Source organism: Mytilus californianus, unplaced genomic scaffold (assembly GCF_021869535.1).
Source record: "Mytilus californianus isolate M0D057914Y unplaced genomic scaffold, xbMytCali1.0.p SCAF_11, whole genome shotgun sequence".
NCBI lineage: Eukaryota > Metazoa > Mollusca > Bivalvia > Mytilida > Mytilidae > Mytilus > Mytilus californianus.
Genome location: NW_026262593.1, coordinates 70,569,002 through 70,587,142, shown reverse-complemented (window position 1 = coordinate 70,587,142; position 18,141 = coordinate 70,569,002). Strand labels below are relative to the sequence as shown.

The 18,141-nt window shown below is 31.7% G+C and overlaps 1 protein-coding gene across 3 annotated transcripts; it reads right to left on the bottom strand.

Annotated features, from left to right (window-relative positions):
- Positions 1-5,524: 5,524 nt before the first annotated feature.
- On the bottom strand, positions 5,525-15,927 carry LOC127720618 (uncharacterized). 3 transcript variants are annotated; one of them, XM_052227298.1, is made up of 4 exons: positions 15,848-15,927; positions 11,234-11,548; positions 8,938-8,965; positions 5,525-7,485 (listed from the first exon to the last, which is right to left on the bottom strand). In XM_052227298.1, the coding sequence occupies exon 4, from the start codon at positions 7,467-7,469 to the stop codon at positions 5,751-5,753; it is 1,719 nt and encodes a 572-aa protein (XP_052083258.1). In that variant the 5' UTR covers positions 7,470-7,485; positions 8,938-8,965; positions 11,234-11,548; positions 15,848-15,927; the 3' UTR covers positions 5,525-5,750. The 3 variants fall into 3 exon arrangements, with proteins under 3 accessions (XP_052083258.1, XP_052083260.1, XP_052083259.1); XM_052227300.1 differs by having other exon boundaries at positions 11,234-11,293; positions 15,848-15,900; XM_052227299.1 differs by lacking the exons at positions 8,938-8,965; positions 11,234-11,548 and having other exon boundaries at positions 15,848-15,925.
- Between the last annotated feature and the right edge of the window lie 2,214 nt (positions 15,928-18,141).

The window sequence follows — 18,141 nt, the reverse complement described above, 5'->3', positions numbered from 1 at the left end:
TTAGTACAATTTTCCAATTATGAGGTTTAATTTCAAATCGATGTAGCAACTAACTAACCAGATTCCCGTTCATATGGAGTATAATATTTCTCCCAGTTGACACAATTTTAAATGCCTTGGGTTCATGATTTCCCTGATAGATGAATTTGGATTTTTGATTTTTGGTGTTTTAACGCCACTTTTAAGCACCGCTTTTGGGCTATTTCGTGGCGGCCAGTTTTTATTGGTGGAGGAAGCCGGAGTGCCCGGAGAAAACCACCGACCTTCGATAGGAAAACTGACAATCCTAATCAATTAAGATTGGAGTCGAGTGCACCCGCACGAGCGGGGTTCGAACTCACAACCACAGTGTTGACTGGCTAGTGATTACAGTAGTAACTACTTAGACCACTCGGCCACCGAGGCCCCCCTCCCTGATAGATGAATGATGCTGACAAGAAAGCTATTGAAGATCATTGAACCAAACCGAAGGTTTTAAAAGATAAAGTTGAAGTTATCTTTTCGATAATTACCGGTCGACATCATGATTGGATTGACTGTTAGTGAATCAATAATTCACAGATAACCTAATAAAAGAGAGGCGAACGATACCAAAAGGGACATTCAAACTTATGAGTCAAAAACAAACTGACAACGCCAGGGCAAAAAACGAAAAACGACCAAAAGACAAGCAACAGTATACAAAACATAACATAGAAAACTGAAGACTGAGCAACACAAAAAAAACCCACCATAAACCGGGTGTTGTCTCAGGTACTGCGGAAGGGCAAGCAGATCCTGCTCCACATGTGGCACCCATCATACACCTGGTAAGTGTTCCTTTTGCCAGTGCCACTATTCCCGTTCACCTTTTTTTCGTTTTTGACATTATTGAGTATGAGTTATCACAGGGTTGATGTGTATGGGTAACGCCGAATGCCACTAGTTACTAGTAAGTAGGAACTACTTTTTACCTTTTTACCGACAAATTGCCTTTCCGAAGTACCTACGCTTATCCCTGTTTTTAATTGTTGTCTTTTTGCTTTTTCTTCATTTTACTCTAGTGTTTTATTAAATAAAATTTGGAAAATAGATTTTAGTGTGACGTCCATTACCTGAACTAGTATACATTATTGTATAGGGGCCAGCTGAAGCACACCTCCGGGTGCTGGATTTTCTCGCTGTGTTGAAGACCCATTGGTGGCCTTGTATACAAAATAGTTGTGTGTATTATATTAATGGTATACTCCTGGTTGAGATATAAAGATAGGAGATATATGTATGACATGATTGCCAAGCAATGAGACGTACAACAACAATAAGCAAAACCTTTATAGTAAGCTTAAACAAGCACATGAGTGACAAAATGTGAAATAAATGAAACAAAGAAACCAATCGTCTGATTTATGCTACAAAAATAAACGGAAAACAATATCATAGACATAAAACAAAGACAACCGAACTCCCGGCTTTGGAAGGCTCCTCTAGAATGTTGCGTTGTTCGACTTTTAAACAGTGTGAAACTTGATATTTGGTGTGGTTCGACATATTAAAACAGTGTAAAACTTGATATTTGGTGTGGTTCGACATGTTAAAACAGTGTGAAACTTGATATTTGGTGTTGTTAGACATGTTAAAACAGTATGAAACTTGGTATTTGGTGTGGTTCGACATGTTAAAACAGTATGAAACTTGGTACTTGGTGTGGTTCGACAGGTAAAACTGTGAAACTTGATATCACGGATTATTTGAATTTTTGCGATGCTATTTACATTCATATCAAACAAGTTTCAAGTGCCTTCAATTTATTGACGACTTCGCATACATGATTTCACGTAAAACGTTTGCAAAAAAACCCCGTCATGTTCTTAAATCAAAATGTTATTCAAAAGTGGAATTAAATTCTAATAAAATGAGAAAATTATTGATTTTCGTTTTGTTTACGTCTAGTAGCAAATACATTTCATGCAAATTCAGGATAAAAAAAACAGGTAGGTTCTGCAAGTTATGTCAACTGACAGACACACCCATATTATCACCGGTTTGACAGTCGGACGGATACAATGTCTTCAATGGAGTTTTTAAACATAGTGTAAAAAAAAAAACAGTGTCACGTTTTTAAACGAAGTTCTGATGCTCATTTTATACTTGGGTAGACAATTATGTTTTCGGGAAGGGTAACGTATCTTCCTGTGGACTGTTTCCTTGTGAAGCTTTTACTTCAATCTATTTTGTATTAAGATTTAGAATGGTTGAAAGTCCTTGTGAGTTGGCCCGATTCAAACTCAGACTGATCATGTTTATCAAGTATAATGCAATGCACCTTCATAACCTGGATTCCTGATGAAATATTTTCGATTTTGCAAGCTTCAATTTAAATATAACTATATTCGAACTGGAAGTCCGCTTACGGTATTGAGAATATTGTGACAGGATCAAAGACTATGAATCGTCATATCGTAATACTGTTTTATTGTGGCAGGGATGTCTACATAAAAGGTCCATATCTTGTATGTTGACTGGTAGACTCTGTAGTAACAATGGCTTTAAAGGTTGATCGGCTCAAAAATGCATTCTTTAAAAAAGATCTTTCGGTTGAGTTGATTGAAAGTTAGTCCTCATTGACCTAGTGGTCTTTTGTTTAAGTTTAACGTTAGTCGTCCGAGTGATAGAGAGTCTAATAAACGCGTAAATCAAGAAACATGTTATCTGACTGAAATAATAGAAAGAGCTTATTCCTCTCCTGAAACGAAAATAATCATTTAGCAATATGATATTATCTAAACGCTTTTCTGTGTTTATTTTCAGTAAGAAAGCTCAAACAGGCAGGTCTCGATATCACACCAGAAGAAGCAAGACCATCGAGAGATCGTAATTGTATACCTTCTAAGGGGATTTAGATTCTATAGACCTTTTTGAAATGCAACTTAATACGGAATTTCGTATAATTATTTTTTCAATAACAACAACACGTAGTCAACAGAACAAAACCTTACTTTCGTCCACTGGTTCGTTTCAACTCTGGTGGGTAGTTGGCTCTTTAACAATCTTACCATATCTCCTCAGTTTTATATTCTACGTAAGTTCTGATTATGGTTTTGCATAGATTATCCCCTATTTATGAGTGGCTCATTATATTTCCCCACTTAAGATAGCTTAAAATAGATTTTCAACATGTGCGTCACAGTGAACATATACAAAATGATAAATGTATATATGATGGGTAAACTAGGACGAATTAGTGTTTCTGTTTGATGTAGAATCCCATCAACATCATTGATTGTTGACAAAGTGATTCCATTTTAATGAATAAGCATTTGAAAACTACGGTTTCTAGTGTGAGGCAATTAAACGAACATTTAAGCTAATATCCACAATCAAAAAGGGAAATAACTAAGTTACTTAGTTCTGTATTGCAACGATCAAGATAAATATTGTCGTAACCATTTTAAGCAGATAATGAAATCAAAAGTAGGTCTAGCAGATATACAATGGGCTTTGCTCATTGTTGAAGGCCGTACGGTGACCTATAGTTGTTAATTTCTGTGTCATTTGGCCTCTTGTGGAGAGTTGCCTAATTGGCAATCATACCACATCTTCTTTTTTATACTTAAATACTATTTGTAACATCTTAATTAATGACTATATACCAAATATGAAAACGACAACCACTGAACAACAGGCTCCGGAATTAGGACAGGTGCATACAAATGCAGCGAGTTTAGACGTTTTAACAGGCGCCAACCTTTACCCTAACCTGAAACAGTAGTGTAACATTACAACATAAAAAGACACACTATAAAATATCAATTGAAATGGCTTAACTCGATCAAAAAGTCTTTTAAACAAAAAACAAGTAAACATACACCGACCAAATACGTTTGGTCTTTGCTTCATATTAGTTTATCCCTCGTTTGTGTTCTCCTGATTCATTTATTTTCGTGTATCAATTTTTGTGGATTGAGGAAAACATGTTTATTTTATATTGGATTTCGTGGTTTTGCCACAGTCTGCATACAAGCCTTTAGAAATATTACGCTGTGTTTACACACAAGAATTCCACGAAATTGATATCACACGAATAATATTGAATCCACAGAACTATAATTGACATTTAAAAAACAAATCCTCTTCGACATAGTTGTTTCAAAATTTCAAAAAAATTGTTTCAAAATTTCAAAAAAATCAATATCGATGTTCAAATCCTGAATGTTGTCAAGCAATGTCCCATCAATCAAAAGCAAATGTTTGTACTGTCAGCATTGTATATATATATATTATGCCTCAAGTATAGACAATAAAAAAAAGAAGATGTGGTATGATTGCCAGTGAGACAACTCTCCACACGAGACCAAATGACACAGAAATTAACAACTATAGGTCACCGTACGGCCTTCAACAATGAGCAAAGCCCATACCGCACAGTCAGCTATAAAAGGCCCCGAAATGGCAATGTAAAACAATTCAAACGAGAAAACTAACGGCCTAATTTATGTACAAAAATTGAACGAAAAACAAATATGTAACACATAAACAAACGACAACCACTGAATTACAGGCTCCTGACTTGGAGCTGGCACATACATACAGAATATGGCGGGGTAAAACATTTGAGCGGGATCCCAACAAGTTCATTTGATAGCTTACAAAATTAACGAATTCGAGAGTTCACCGCATATCAACTTGTTAATATCAACACAGCAGATGTCCTGGTTTGACCAGGTTTAGTCTACATATGTAGCCGAGATCATCTCAGAGTTTGGTTATGTCGTACACTGTTACTGTTTACGAATCAATGTTGTTTTTTGTTGAAAAACATTCTTGTTTTTACTAATTTTCATTGGCCGTGATGTTGTCTATCCCTTTTCGACTAACGATTATCATTGCATTTGGTAACTACAGCTGTTATTGTTGTTTTTATTGCCCACAGGGGTTGTAATTTTTAGTACAAAACATGTATAACAAATCTGCATGTTTACTTTGAATTTATTCAAGCCCATACACCCTGCTTTATACACCAAAAATTAATGTACAATATGGTTTGTTTTATTTTGTTTTGAGTCTTTTTTTATAGTTTGCCTAAATTAAATAAAACGTGATTTCAGCTTATGGCCCAGATAAGAGAAACACTACACACACAAAGAGCAGTTAATAATTGGTAAAATCAAAAATTCCACAAAAATGTCTGAAAAACATCAAATTTGAAGTCATCAGTAATATTTTTTTAATTAATTGTAAAACGCTTATCAATAATTAGAAATAAGAAAAATGTGGTATGAGTGCCAATGAGACAAGTTGAACTCTCCATCCAAGTCACAATGTGTAAAAAGTAAAGGATGTACGGCCTTCAACACGGAGCCTTCGCTCACATCGAACAGCAAGCTATAAAGGGCCCCATCATGACTAGTGTAAAACAATTCAAACAGGAAAACCGACGGTCTAATACAAATGTAAAAAACGAGAAACGAAAAACACTTACGAACCACATCAACAGACGACAAAATAGATAACTATTATAAAGATTACTTACAACTAATGTCAGTGATGTAGATAATAGATTTTTTATATATAGATATGCATTAAAAGAAAGAAAATACATTTTAGTTCAGTCCATAAGTAGTTGAAAAGTAAAGATAAAAATCAAAATGAGATTCTTGAACAACTTAAAGTTTATACCCCTTTTCTGAACCCTCTGAACTGTATTTTTGTTTCTATTCTGATTCACATATTTACAAATTTTACTTTTGTAAACCTCTAAGTAATTTATCAAGCTAGATTTTGAAAATGAAAGCACTATCCCCTCCATCAATATAGCTAGAAACTATCATCATTCCTGTTTCTCCGTTTATGTTTATTGCCCCAGGTCCTCTGATTCTATTATCCTCACTCAGAATTGTTTTGCTTGTTTTACCATCTGGTGATATGACAACGATTCTGTTGTTTCCATTGGAAGCAATAAAAACAAATCCGTTCCTGTCTATAGCAATTCCCTCTGGTTGACTAATGTACTGGTTGGTAAATGTCCATGAAGGTTCTCCAGTTATTCTATAACAGTAAACTTTGTTTTCAGAACGGTTGGTGCCATATATGTTACCTTTGAAAAGAGAAAGACGGTCGACACAAATTCCTTCTAAAGTTTGCTTTGACATGTCTGGCATGTCTTTGTCTTCACAGTTCACATGGTTCAGTATGACAATTTTTCTATCCTTTGCATGGCTAATTACCAAAACGTCTCCATCACTTGAAACTCCAAAACATTGATGTGAAAGTTGTATATCTTTTTTGATTTTATTTTTGTCAACATTGACCAGTTTAACCTTTTCAACACCTCTGAAAGTGACAGCTACTATATCACCCTCAATATGGCACAAATTATGAGGTTCATCTGTAAAAGTCATCACATGTTTAATAAAGACCCCCTCACTACTGAACTGCATCATGCGCTTCATATTTTGATCAAGAAGTAATAAAGTACATTTTTTGTTTTTGATATCATGGAATATCTGACAAGCAGGTATATTAAGAATGTAACGATTCGGAACGCTTAAAGAATTCATCAGAAATGGTTTGATATGCTCCATCTCATGAACTTTTGGAACCAACTGCTGAGCTTGATATTTTCCTACAGTCTTAACTTTGAAGTTATTGGGTGCTGGTTTGATAGAAATATTTCCAAAGGATTTAACCTCTTGTAAAGTTGACTGTAAAGCAGAAGAAACGGTGATCTCCAAGTTGCTGTCATTTAATTGACTTCCAGTGTCTAATTCTTCTAAGTATGTTGATTCTGGCGTGGTGTTGGTTTCGATTTCTCTCAGACCGATATATATTTGCAGTTCAGTTGCACATTTGTTCATGGTAAAAAAATCATCTTGCAATTGATCAACTCGTTTAGCTCGGTTATTAACTTGCTCCAAAAGTGCCTCCATGTCTGATTTCAACTTGAAATAGTCGGATTCTAAATCATCTAGAAGTTGCTTTTCTAATTTGTCAAAATGATCATCTAGTAACTGACGCATTTTTCTGATTTTCGTAATTCCTTCTTCTTTTTGATGGTTAATTGTTTTTATTCTATCTCTTAAGTAATGGAGTACCTCTTTGAAACTTTCACTCAGATCCTTCAAATTGTTTTTCAATAGCGGGATATTAGCAGATAATTTGACATCTTTTAAACTGTCTGCCAGGGGTTTCAAGTCCTTACACTGTTGATGTTTATCGGCGATACATTCAATGCAACAATGATATGAATGGACAGAACAGTAAAAATCGTACTTTTTGTCATGTTCTTTGCAAAGGTTGCTCGTTTCGCGCATAAACTTCGGTAAATTACAATACTCATCAGTAGATATTGTTTTGTGGTCTTTAGAGGCCTTTGATCTTTTGTGATGTTTTTGGCAATCAGTACAAAGAAAATGTTCACATTCTGTGCACCACGTGATTGCATGTTCCTCATCCGTGCAGTTTGAGCAGATATATCTACTCGATGATGCCATTGTTATTTACCTATGCCTGAAATATAGTAAAATTAAGTATCAAAATGCGGTGTCGATTTAACTATCATTTTGCCGCAATTAATTACACTTGTAAATTAAAAATAAAAACTCATCACAAATATAACTGAGACCAGAATAAAAAAGGAAACCCCCCCCCCCCCCCCTGAAAATCATGAGAAATGAAATCTTGAAATAATTTTATTCTATTTAGCGTGTATTTCCTGACATTAACTGTTATATTGATGTAGTTTGTTACATTTTGAAATAAATTCATTCTGAGCCATATACTTAGTTGTCCTTGCAATGAAATTTGTCGGTTTACAATAATGCATAGAATAAATTTATTCTATACATCCACAGAACGTTCTGACCATCCAGAGTTATATAATAAATTTATTCTATACATACAAAGAACTTTTTAGGCAAACAGAGTTATAAAATAAATTTATTCTATACATACAGAGAACTTTCTGGGCAAACAGAGTTATAGAATAAATTTATTCTATACATACATGGAACTTTCTGACTATCCAGAATTATAAAACAAATTTATTGTATACATACAGAGAACTTTCGGGGCAAACAGAGTTATAGAATAAATTTATTCTATACATCCACAGAACTTTCAGACCATCCAGAGTTATAAAGTAAATTTATTCTATACATAAAGAGAACCTTCTGACTATCCATAGTTAGAACAATAAATTTATTCTTTACATACAGAGAACTTTCTTGGCAAACAGAGTTATAGAATAAATTTATGCTATACATCCACAGAACTTGCAGACCATCCAGAGTTATAAAATAAATTTATTCTTTACTTTAATAGCCCTATTCGATTCAACTGAGTTGTAAAATAAAGTTATTGTATATATTCATACATGAAGAACTTTCTGACCATACAGAGTTATAAAATAAATTTACTCTTTACATACACTGTCAGAGAATTTTCTGATCACATTAGTATATTTTACGTGTCCGGCGATATGATTGTTATGGAGGCAAAATCTAATAAAAATTCATGCGTATTTAAAATAACTTGACCATGCATTAGGTAAATAAAATAACAAACGTCCAACATTTAAATGTGCATCATATCTGTCTCCCTCATCGAACATTGTTTTTTTTTCATTTTTGATACGTATTACAAAAGTCTTGTAACAAGCCAGTTACTCTATTTGGTTCAAAAATTCATAAAAATCATGATTGTTTGGTTATTTATTTCTAATATGTTGTTGAATGTTATATATTTTTAACATGTTGTTGAATGTTTTATATATGCATATGTAAGAGAATAGTTTTCATTATGTACATTGTAGCTAAACTATAGCTATGAAATAATGTATATCTGGTCCTAATCTTGAGAACATTTGATCAATTGAAAAGATAGCAGAAATTCTTTTTTTTAATATTCCAACTGTCTTTGTAAACATAAGCTCTGCTTAATCTCAGATGCCTTATTACATACATGTATTTCAGCTGTTTAATTCTGCTATCTGAAAGATGAAATTATCCACATGTCAGTACTAACAACAAAGTTCATTCATATCAGTTCTAAAGTCTAAGCTATTTATCAAAACAAAATGGAGAAAAAAGTTAAAACGACTAGATTCAAAAGTTATTTTCCACATTATTACTCGCAAAGTAACAGTCTGCACGAAATATTACCTCACCCGAATAAATTATTTTGACTCCAAGTCAACCAATCTTTTCTCTTACTCCTAAATGATACCCTCGGGTTTTTACAACTCCTATTGCAAGTCTCAATATACCTTCATTTTCCGATGATATTTTAAATTAACCGCCCTGCATCCCAGTAGACCCCTATTGTAAGACCCACCTATTCATGTTATTGCATCTATTTGTTTTCATCCTGAACATTCATGACATATTTGCTACTGAAAACAAAGAACAATCAATCGATTATTCTCCTTAATGGTGCGTGCTTGTCAGAGAAGCAGCAAATGTCAATGTAAAATAAGTTTAATATCTTTTTTTATTTATTTGTCTCATTGTCAGCCTTGTATATAATCACAATTTAATTTTGAAACCTTAAATTTTATCATGGTAATTTTTTAACTTGGAAAACATATTTTAAAGACATTTTAATGTCATGCTTTTAGATAATTATTACCTACTGGCATTTAATTGTGTTTTGTCAAATACTGTTCATTTAATCTTAAAATAACATCGGTTCAGTTGAGAGTTTGTCAAGGGTTATTCGGTTTTCTTCTAAATCATGTATCCAGTTTTATTTTCTAAAATTGAAGAACAATATTTTATAGAGTGATTGATATTCTTGTAATGCAGCTTCGCATAAGAACAGACATGTATACCTTACAATCATTCCATGCATCAAATACATTTGACCTATTGCATATAAAATCTAAGACACAAACATTTACTAGAAAAACTTAACATTGACCAATGAACCATGAAAATGAGGTCAAGGTCAGATGATACCTGCCTGACAGACATATACATTTTAAAATCATTACATACACCAAATATAGTTAACCCTTTACATACAGTATAAAACAAATAGACCAAAAACAAATCTTAGTATTGAACAATGAACCGCGAAAATGAGGTCATGGTCAAATATAACCTGCCAGACTGACATATACATTGTAAAATATGTTCATACGATAAATACAGTTGACCTATCATGCCTATCGCATACAGTATTCAAAACACAAAAACTTAACTTCAACCACTGAACCATGAAACTGTGCTCAAGGTAAGATTACACATGCCAGTTTGACATATGCACCTTACAATCATTTCATACACCAACTATAGGATACCTTTTACTTATAGTATTCGAGATATAGACTTGACCACGAAACCTTAACCTTGTTCACTGATCAATAAAATGAGGTCGAAGTCAAGTAAAATTTGTCTGACAGACATAATGACCTTGCAATGTACGCACATACTAAATATAGTTATACCATTGCCCACAATTAGAGAGAAATTAAAATTACAAACAATCTTAACTTTTTTATAGTAGTCACTGAACCATGAAAAAGAGGTCAAGGACAATGGATATACGACAGACGGAAACTTCATAACATAAGGCATCTATATACAAAGTATGAAGCATCCAGGTCTTCTATTTTCTACAACATTAAGCTTTCAAGTAATTAGTTAACGCCATAGTCCCCGGATCACTTGCGATGGAAGTCGCAGGCCCAACAAAAATTGTTTGAAAAATGTATTATCAAAAAAGTGAAAAATAGTTTTTCAAAATGGGTTGATTAACTTAAAATTTTATAAACGAATTTATAAAGGTTCCACTTGAAATTTGATGAAAATTGTAAATAAATTGACAATTTTGCAAATAATTGATAAAAACAATTACATGTATGTTAATTTAAGATAATCTTGAATATCAAATGATCTTTTTGATACACATCTGTTTGTAATTTTATCTGTAGTCACTTACTGGAGTGAAAAACATTTCCTTATCTTATTTAAACAATTTTTGATATGGTTTAAAGGCTGAAAGTCCTGCAAAATATAAGGTGGTAGTTTTATTGAATAAATAGGAATTAGCACTCAGGTGCACACTTTCTTAAAATAAGTCTCCATTGCTTTGTGAAAAATGGTTTTGTTTTTTCACAAAAAGTTTTCTGTAAGATTTAAATATGAAATTAAACTACAAGGAACACCAGAACACCACGTCTTATCTTTCTAGCGAAACTTTCAAATATAATACAACCAATTCGAGTTATGCTTTGGTCTTTTTATTTTTCACATACCTGTGTATTTACCCAACTTTCAACAGGATATCATTCAAACTTTCTTGAGCTGTAATGAGCCTTAAAATAAACGAAATAAGTATACGTCACTTTGAAGTTCTTGTTCCTCGTTTAAACGTCCACTTGGCCTGCCATCTTGGGGCACAGATTTTTGAACATCAAAACTACGTTCCACTCGTATAAATGTTAAAATGAATTAATATACTAAAAATAGTGTTGATCTAAATTCTATGAACCACAAAACTTCAGTATAAATTACATTCGATTTGCATTCCTTAAATGTCCCATATGGTCTACCGTCCAGTCCAAGTTTATCTGCATAAGAGAAATAAATTTAACAACTCGTAAGAAATAGATTTCGTTTAAAAACGATAAATGAATATCGTTTAAAAACGTTAAAAGCCATAGGCTCGTTAATAATCATATTGAAATTAAATAGATCGAATTGATATCAAACGATATCCAATTCGCACTCGTTATGAATTGGAAATAAGAAGATGTGGTATGATTGCCAATGAGACAGTTCTCCACCACAGACCGAATGATGAAGAATCTAACAACTAAAGGTCAATGTACCGCCTTCAACAATGAGCAAAACTCACTGCATAGTAAGCTATGAAAAGCCCAGAAATGACAAATGTAAACAATTCAAACAAGAAAACTAACTAACTATTAAATCTATTACAAAACAAAACAATAAACGAACAACACATTCATGTATGATGTATAATGTACAGCAACATACGACAACCACTTTACATGTGAAGTACAGGCTCCTATCATGGGACAGCCAAATGTTGAATGAGGCGGGGTTAACATGTTTGCTGGTACCAATCCCTCTCCATTACCTGGAACAGTGGTGTAACAGTACAACATAAGAATAAACTATAAAGATCAGTTAAAAAGGACTTTATAACTCATTAGAATAGTACAAAGAACAAAAACAACTAACAAAACCATAGACTGGACGTGGCAGGGAATTCATGCATCTTCAACTTACATGATAACAAAAAGACAAAGTACAGATGTAAGAGTATTCACAGTTACCGACAGCTAGTTGAAAGCCAATAACGACCAATAAAAAAAATCATGCATCTAAGACTAAAACCTATTACTATTAACATACATATGCTGTTTTCAAGATCAGATATACTAAGTAGATTGATAATTCGTTTTAACTGAAACGCCCAAATACACTTTGCTGCATTTTTCAATGCATATACTCCAAAAACCTATAGAATATTTGTAAGAAAGTAAATATTATTGAGTTAAACACCAAACATTGGACGTGGCATGTACTGTGAAGACAAAACTTTAAATATGATTCAATTCATGTTCAAATATTTTTTTTCATAGATCACGGCCAAGAAAGCAGTAGTGTGCAAGGGGAAGGACGATTTGTATCACAAGTTAATGGAGTATATATTTGTACCATCATGCATGAATACCGACATATTTTGTTAAAATAGATGTAACATGTAGCGGAAAACCAGAAAGTATTATCCTTTTATACAAAATCCATTCAAATTTTACACATTGATTTTTGAATGAACTATATAATCAATGAACTCCGAGAAACTGTGTTTTGACATACGAAAACGATTTCAGGATATCTTCAGAAAATTTCGATTCCAAATAAATTTGAAGCTGATTGAGACTGCTTATCAAAGTTAAAGAATGGAATGACACAGTCAAACTTATCAGATGATAAAACATAGTAGCCAAACAAAGCCATCTAGATTGTGTTCGTTTTATTTTATTTAATTTTTGTTCAGAAGTATAGATTAATCCATTTCCTTATTCTATGTTGTCAGTCAGACAATTTTTCTCAACGAAATAGGAATATTGTGTCCATTGTTTTCTTTTAAGATTTACTTTTTGTGCTTTTTCGTGGTATGAACATGACAAAAAAGAGTTTGAAAAAAAAGTTATAAAAAGACTACAGAGAAAAATCTAGAAAGAAGATACCTCAGTGAATAGTACATACCCTTGAGGTAAATATTTGTAATTTCGGATGGTTTGTAGACTTTTCCTCATTTCATTGTGTATTAGTAAAGATTTGAATATAAACTTAGTCTATGACTTATTCTAAAAAGACTGCGATATTGATGAACTTGAATTATATTTTATAAACAATTGAGATCAGATAACACTATGGGTTGGGAAAACGGTTATTTAATGTCTCATTTTTTACACTCAGAGTAGTATACTTTCAAAACAAATTTATTTTATACGTTATTTTGACAATAGAGCACAGTGTGTATAGAATACATATATTCTTTGGATAATCCTTAACAATCAGTTTGATGTACTTTCAAAATAAATTTATCATAAATCTGTATGTTCAGAAAGTTCTCTGTAAGTCAATGTATTTTAGAATAAATTTATTTTGATTTGAAAGGATTTTGATTAGTTAACGCACGATAAGCCAATCAAATCAACGCAGATTTTCATATCACTTTTTCGTATCACACTCCGTGCAGTGTAATACGAGAATTATCTATTCATGCAAGAAATAGATAACATGCTACAACCATAAGAGAAATTTATATTTATAATTCTGGATAGTCAGAAAGTTCTGTGAATGTATATAATAAATTTATTTTATAACTCTGGATAGTCAGAAGGTTCTATGTATGTATAGAATAAATTTATTTTATAACTCTGGATAGTCAGAAGGTTCTATGAATGTATAGAATAAATTCATTTTATAACTCTGGATAGTCAGAAAGTTCGCTGTATGTTTAGAATAATTTATTTTATAACTCTAGATAGTCAGAAAGTTATATGTATGTACATGTATAGAATAAATTTATTTTATAACTCTGTAGAGAGTCAGAAAGTTCGCTGTATGTATAGAATAAATTTATTTTATAACTATAGATAGTCAGAAAGTTCTATGCATGTATAGAATAAATTTATTCTATAACTCGGTTTGCCCAGAAAGTTCTCTGTATGTATAGAATAAATTTATTCTATAATTCTGGATGGCCAGAAAGTTCTGTAGATATATAGAATACATTTATTCTATGCATTATTGTAAATAGACAAATTTTATTGAAAGCTCAAAATAAATTTATTTCAAAATGTAACAAACTACATCAATATACCAGTTAATTTCCAGAAATACAGGCTAAATAGAATAACATTATTTCAAAACTGACTTTCTCAGGATTTTCAGGTGAAAAAAAAGAAAATTGTTTTTTTTTTTTCCTTTTTCATTCTGCTCTCAGTTATATCTACTTTGTAAATTAGTACGCCAGACGCGCATTTTCTCGGCATACGACTAAAAAAAGTCGCTCTAATAAAAAAATAAAAACAACAAACAAATTAATTGTGAAACAGAGGAACATTGAAAATTTCAAAGTAATATGCAACACCTTATTAAGACAATTTATTCCTGTGCATATTTTTCTCAAATGATTTTAACATTTAAAAAATATGAAACTCGCAAAAATGACCTTATCGTCTATATATTTGTAATGCTGACTATTGAGCCGATAACACACACAGATTGGAAAGGTAAAGAGCAAGGTATTGACCTAGTTGTAAGCATTACGCAACGATATTTGGCTTATAATTTGCACACCAGACGTACGTTTCATCGACAAAATACTCAACACTCTCGTATCTTAACAGAAGAAAAGCTAATCAATTCCGAATTTGAAAAGCATTAAAACATTTGTTTTAAATTTAGGAAAAGTTAATTCACAAAGATAAACAATGTCTAAACCCTATTAAAATTCGAGCTAGAGCTGTCGGCGAAACCAAATCCGAAAAATCACTCTGTACACTGAATTCCATTTAGAATTAACAGCCCAACCCCCTCCAATATAATGTAACATCCACAACATGACGAGAAGTGAATGTCAAATGCGACTTAAACGAAGTATTGTAATTGAAACAGAAGAGTCAACTTAAAATATCAATTTATTTATTAGTACCATGCAGCAGTTCACATTGAAATCCCTGTAGCCTGCTATGGATAGGCCTATGTACGTGTAGTAAAGATTTTATTTAGAAACAAACAGCAATCATCGAATTACAGTCTCCTGACTTGGAACAGATGCATACATAATGTGACGGGGTTAAACATGTGTGCGAACGCTTAACATTCCTTCTAATCTTGGACAGTGGTGCAACAACACACACAAAATACAAACTATACACTATAAATTATAAGAAATCAGTTGAAAAATGCTCGACTCGTCAGATCGAAAGAATGCACACAAAAAGAACTAGCAAAAGGACACACAGTACCATTTATTGTATATCAATTGTTTACCTTGCAAGTAAATTTGTCAAGACATATATGTATCTAAAATATATTATTATTAAAAGAATTTTGACAAATGTCAGGGCTGTACTCATTAAAGTTTCAGAAATAAAAGAAAATGTTTGTTGTAAATGTCTTGTCCTATATTTTGACGTTAGTTCAACCTTTCAATGAATCATTTCATTATACGCATTGACCTTTAATATTCTGTTCTTTTATTTCGGTTTACTTCGGTTAATGTAAGATAAATGCATGGGTATATTTCAATACATAAATTTTAGTACTTAAGAAAACATTTGAATGAATAAAAGTAGGTGAAATATTAAAGATTTACCTACCATACTGAATTTGTCCAAGGAAATAAAATATACACACACTATGTATTTTATATCTATTTATAGACATAGCATTTAAACACTCACCCCTTGGGTTTTCCTAATTTATACTGAACAATTAACGTAACATGCAATACTAGGTTTATTACACTTGATATGAATACATGCTTCTCAGCTGCATGTACTTTTATGACTATTTCTGTACATTTGTGTTTACTTGTAATAATGATCAATTTGTGTATATGTTACAGTGAAATTGTACAATCGGGGATTATGTAGAATCCCTAAAATTTTCAGGGATTATTTAGAATCACTGGTTTGTTTAGAGATTATATATAATCACTAAAATTTTCAGGGATTATGTATAATTACCAGAAAAAACGTTAGGGATTATATATAATAACTGAAATGAAGAAACGGTTTTGTTTATTAAAAAATGAATAAAAGTTAAATAATGTTCTATAAAATCATATTAAAACATCATCATAAACATAAAGTGTAAAATGTTAGGCACAATACATATATGTTTTTTGAAATATCTGGCAAGGTCTAATAAAATTTTCAGCCCAATATATAAAAATGATAACCTTTGTTCATTAAAATATAAGCCACAATATATTAAAATGTTAAGCACAATATATTAAAATGATAAAACCTTAATATATTTAAGTGTTAGGCACAATATATTAAAATGTTACACGAAATATTTAAATTTTAAGCACAATATATTAAAATGATAACTTCAATATATTAAATGTAAGGCACAATATATTAAAATGTTAGGCACAATGCAATAAAATGTTAATCTCAATAAATTAAAATAATAAACACATTATATTAAATTATTAGGCAAAATAAATTAAAATGCTACACACTATTTTGAAATGTTATGCACAATATTTTAAAACAATCGTTTATTTTTACAAACTAAATTTGGATGACATCGACTATTGCACATTTGCCCTGATAGTAATAATCAGGAGTTCAGTTTTCTTTACTTGGTTCTTTTCTCATCAAAGTAACAATGTCATTCTATTTGTTCCTTGTCCATATCTTTTATGTTGTGTTATTCTCTGCAATTTGCATTACCTGTTGAGCATACGTTTGCTCCAACCAAAGCAAAGCAACATCTGTGCCTGTGTCATATTTATTTGTTTGTGAAATAATGTGGTTCAACATTTAAATAAAATATCATTATAAAAACTGTTCTCTTACGATTTTCCTAGTAAATCAGATATGAAAACTGTTCACTTAAACTTTCATGGAATAAGAGAAAAACAAAAACAAATAATAATTTGTCTTTATTTGATTTTTTTTAATTATTGATATTCATTTTAGGGAATTTGTAAAATAATTAGAGAAATGTTCAGTGATTATATAAAATCACTTGTCATTTTCAGGGATTCTACATAATCGCTGAAAAATCAGGGATTTTACATAATCCCTGATGATACAAATTCACTGTAACATATACATGGTGTATTTCGTTGTCAAATTGTCATGATTATGTATATGGTAAATCATCAATTTTGTTTTAATATCAAAGAGCACACATTAAACATGTTTAATCAATACAAAAATTCTGTTTTAATTGTGCTATTAACATAACTAAAAAGGATAATAGAACAAATGCAATAGCTGAATAAATAAACAAGCATGCCTTAGTTTTTTTGTGTAGTACGTGTGTTGATAACGCGATGATTTAATATTGCATTCACTCGCTATTAAGCGCTACCTCACACACATATTAAGGAAAATTGGATTAACATGCACAGAATATAATATTCGATTCAATTGTGTTGTTCTTGATAAATGAAAAATATTATAACATAAGACAACTAGTTAAAATATTATATGTTTAAAACTAAAGTTATGATAATGTAATCTTCTAAAGCAAATTTGTCCGACACAATTACGAAACACAATATAAGAAATGGTATTACAAAAGTCGATTAGACGTCACAAATACAGTATTTGTTGCATATGTTGAAATGGCGTTTTTATGAAGACATTTTCTGGTCAGGAAACGACTTGTAACTTTGACACGTATGAAGAGATATTGAAAGACACAGGCGTCAGGAACAAGGCCACTTCACTTTTCTACACAACTCTTTCAACCTAGTAAGAGTTAAAGCGGACTGAAATCGTGTACTATATTTACAAGCAACACTATTATTGTAGCGGAAAACAAAATCGTGTTTCTTATTTCAAATTTCAACCAGTTGTTTCAATGCTTAAATAATAAAGTTCGCAACGAGATGGTAGCCATACACGATGACATAAAAGACATACAGAAT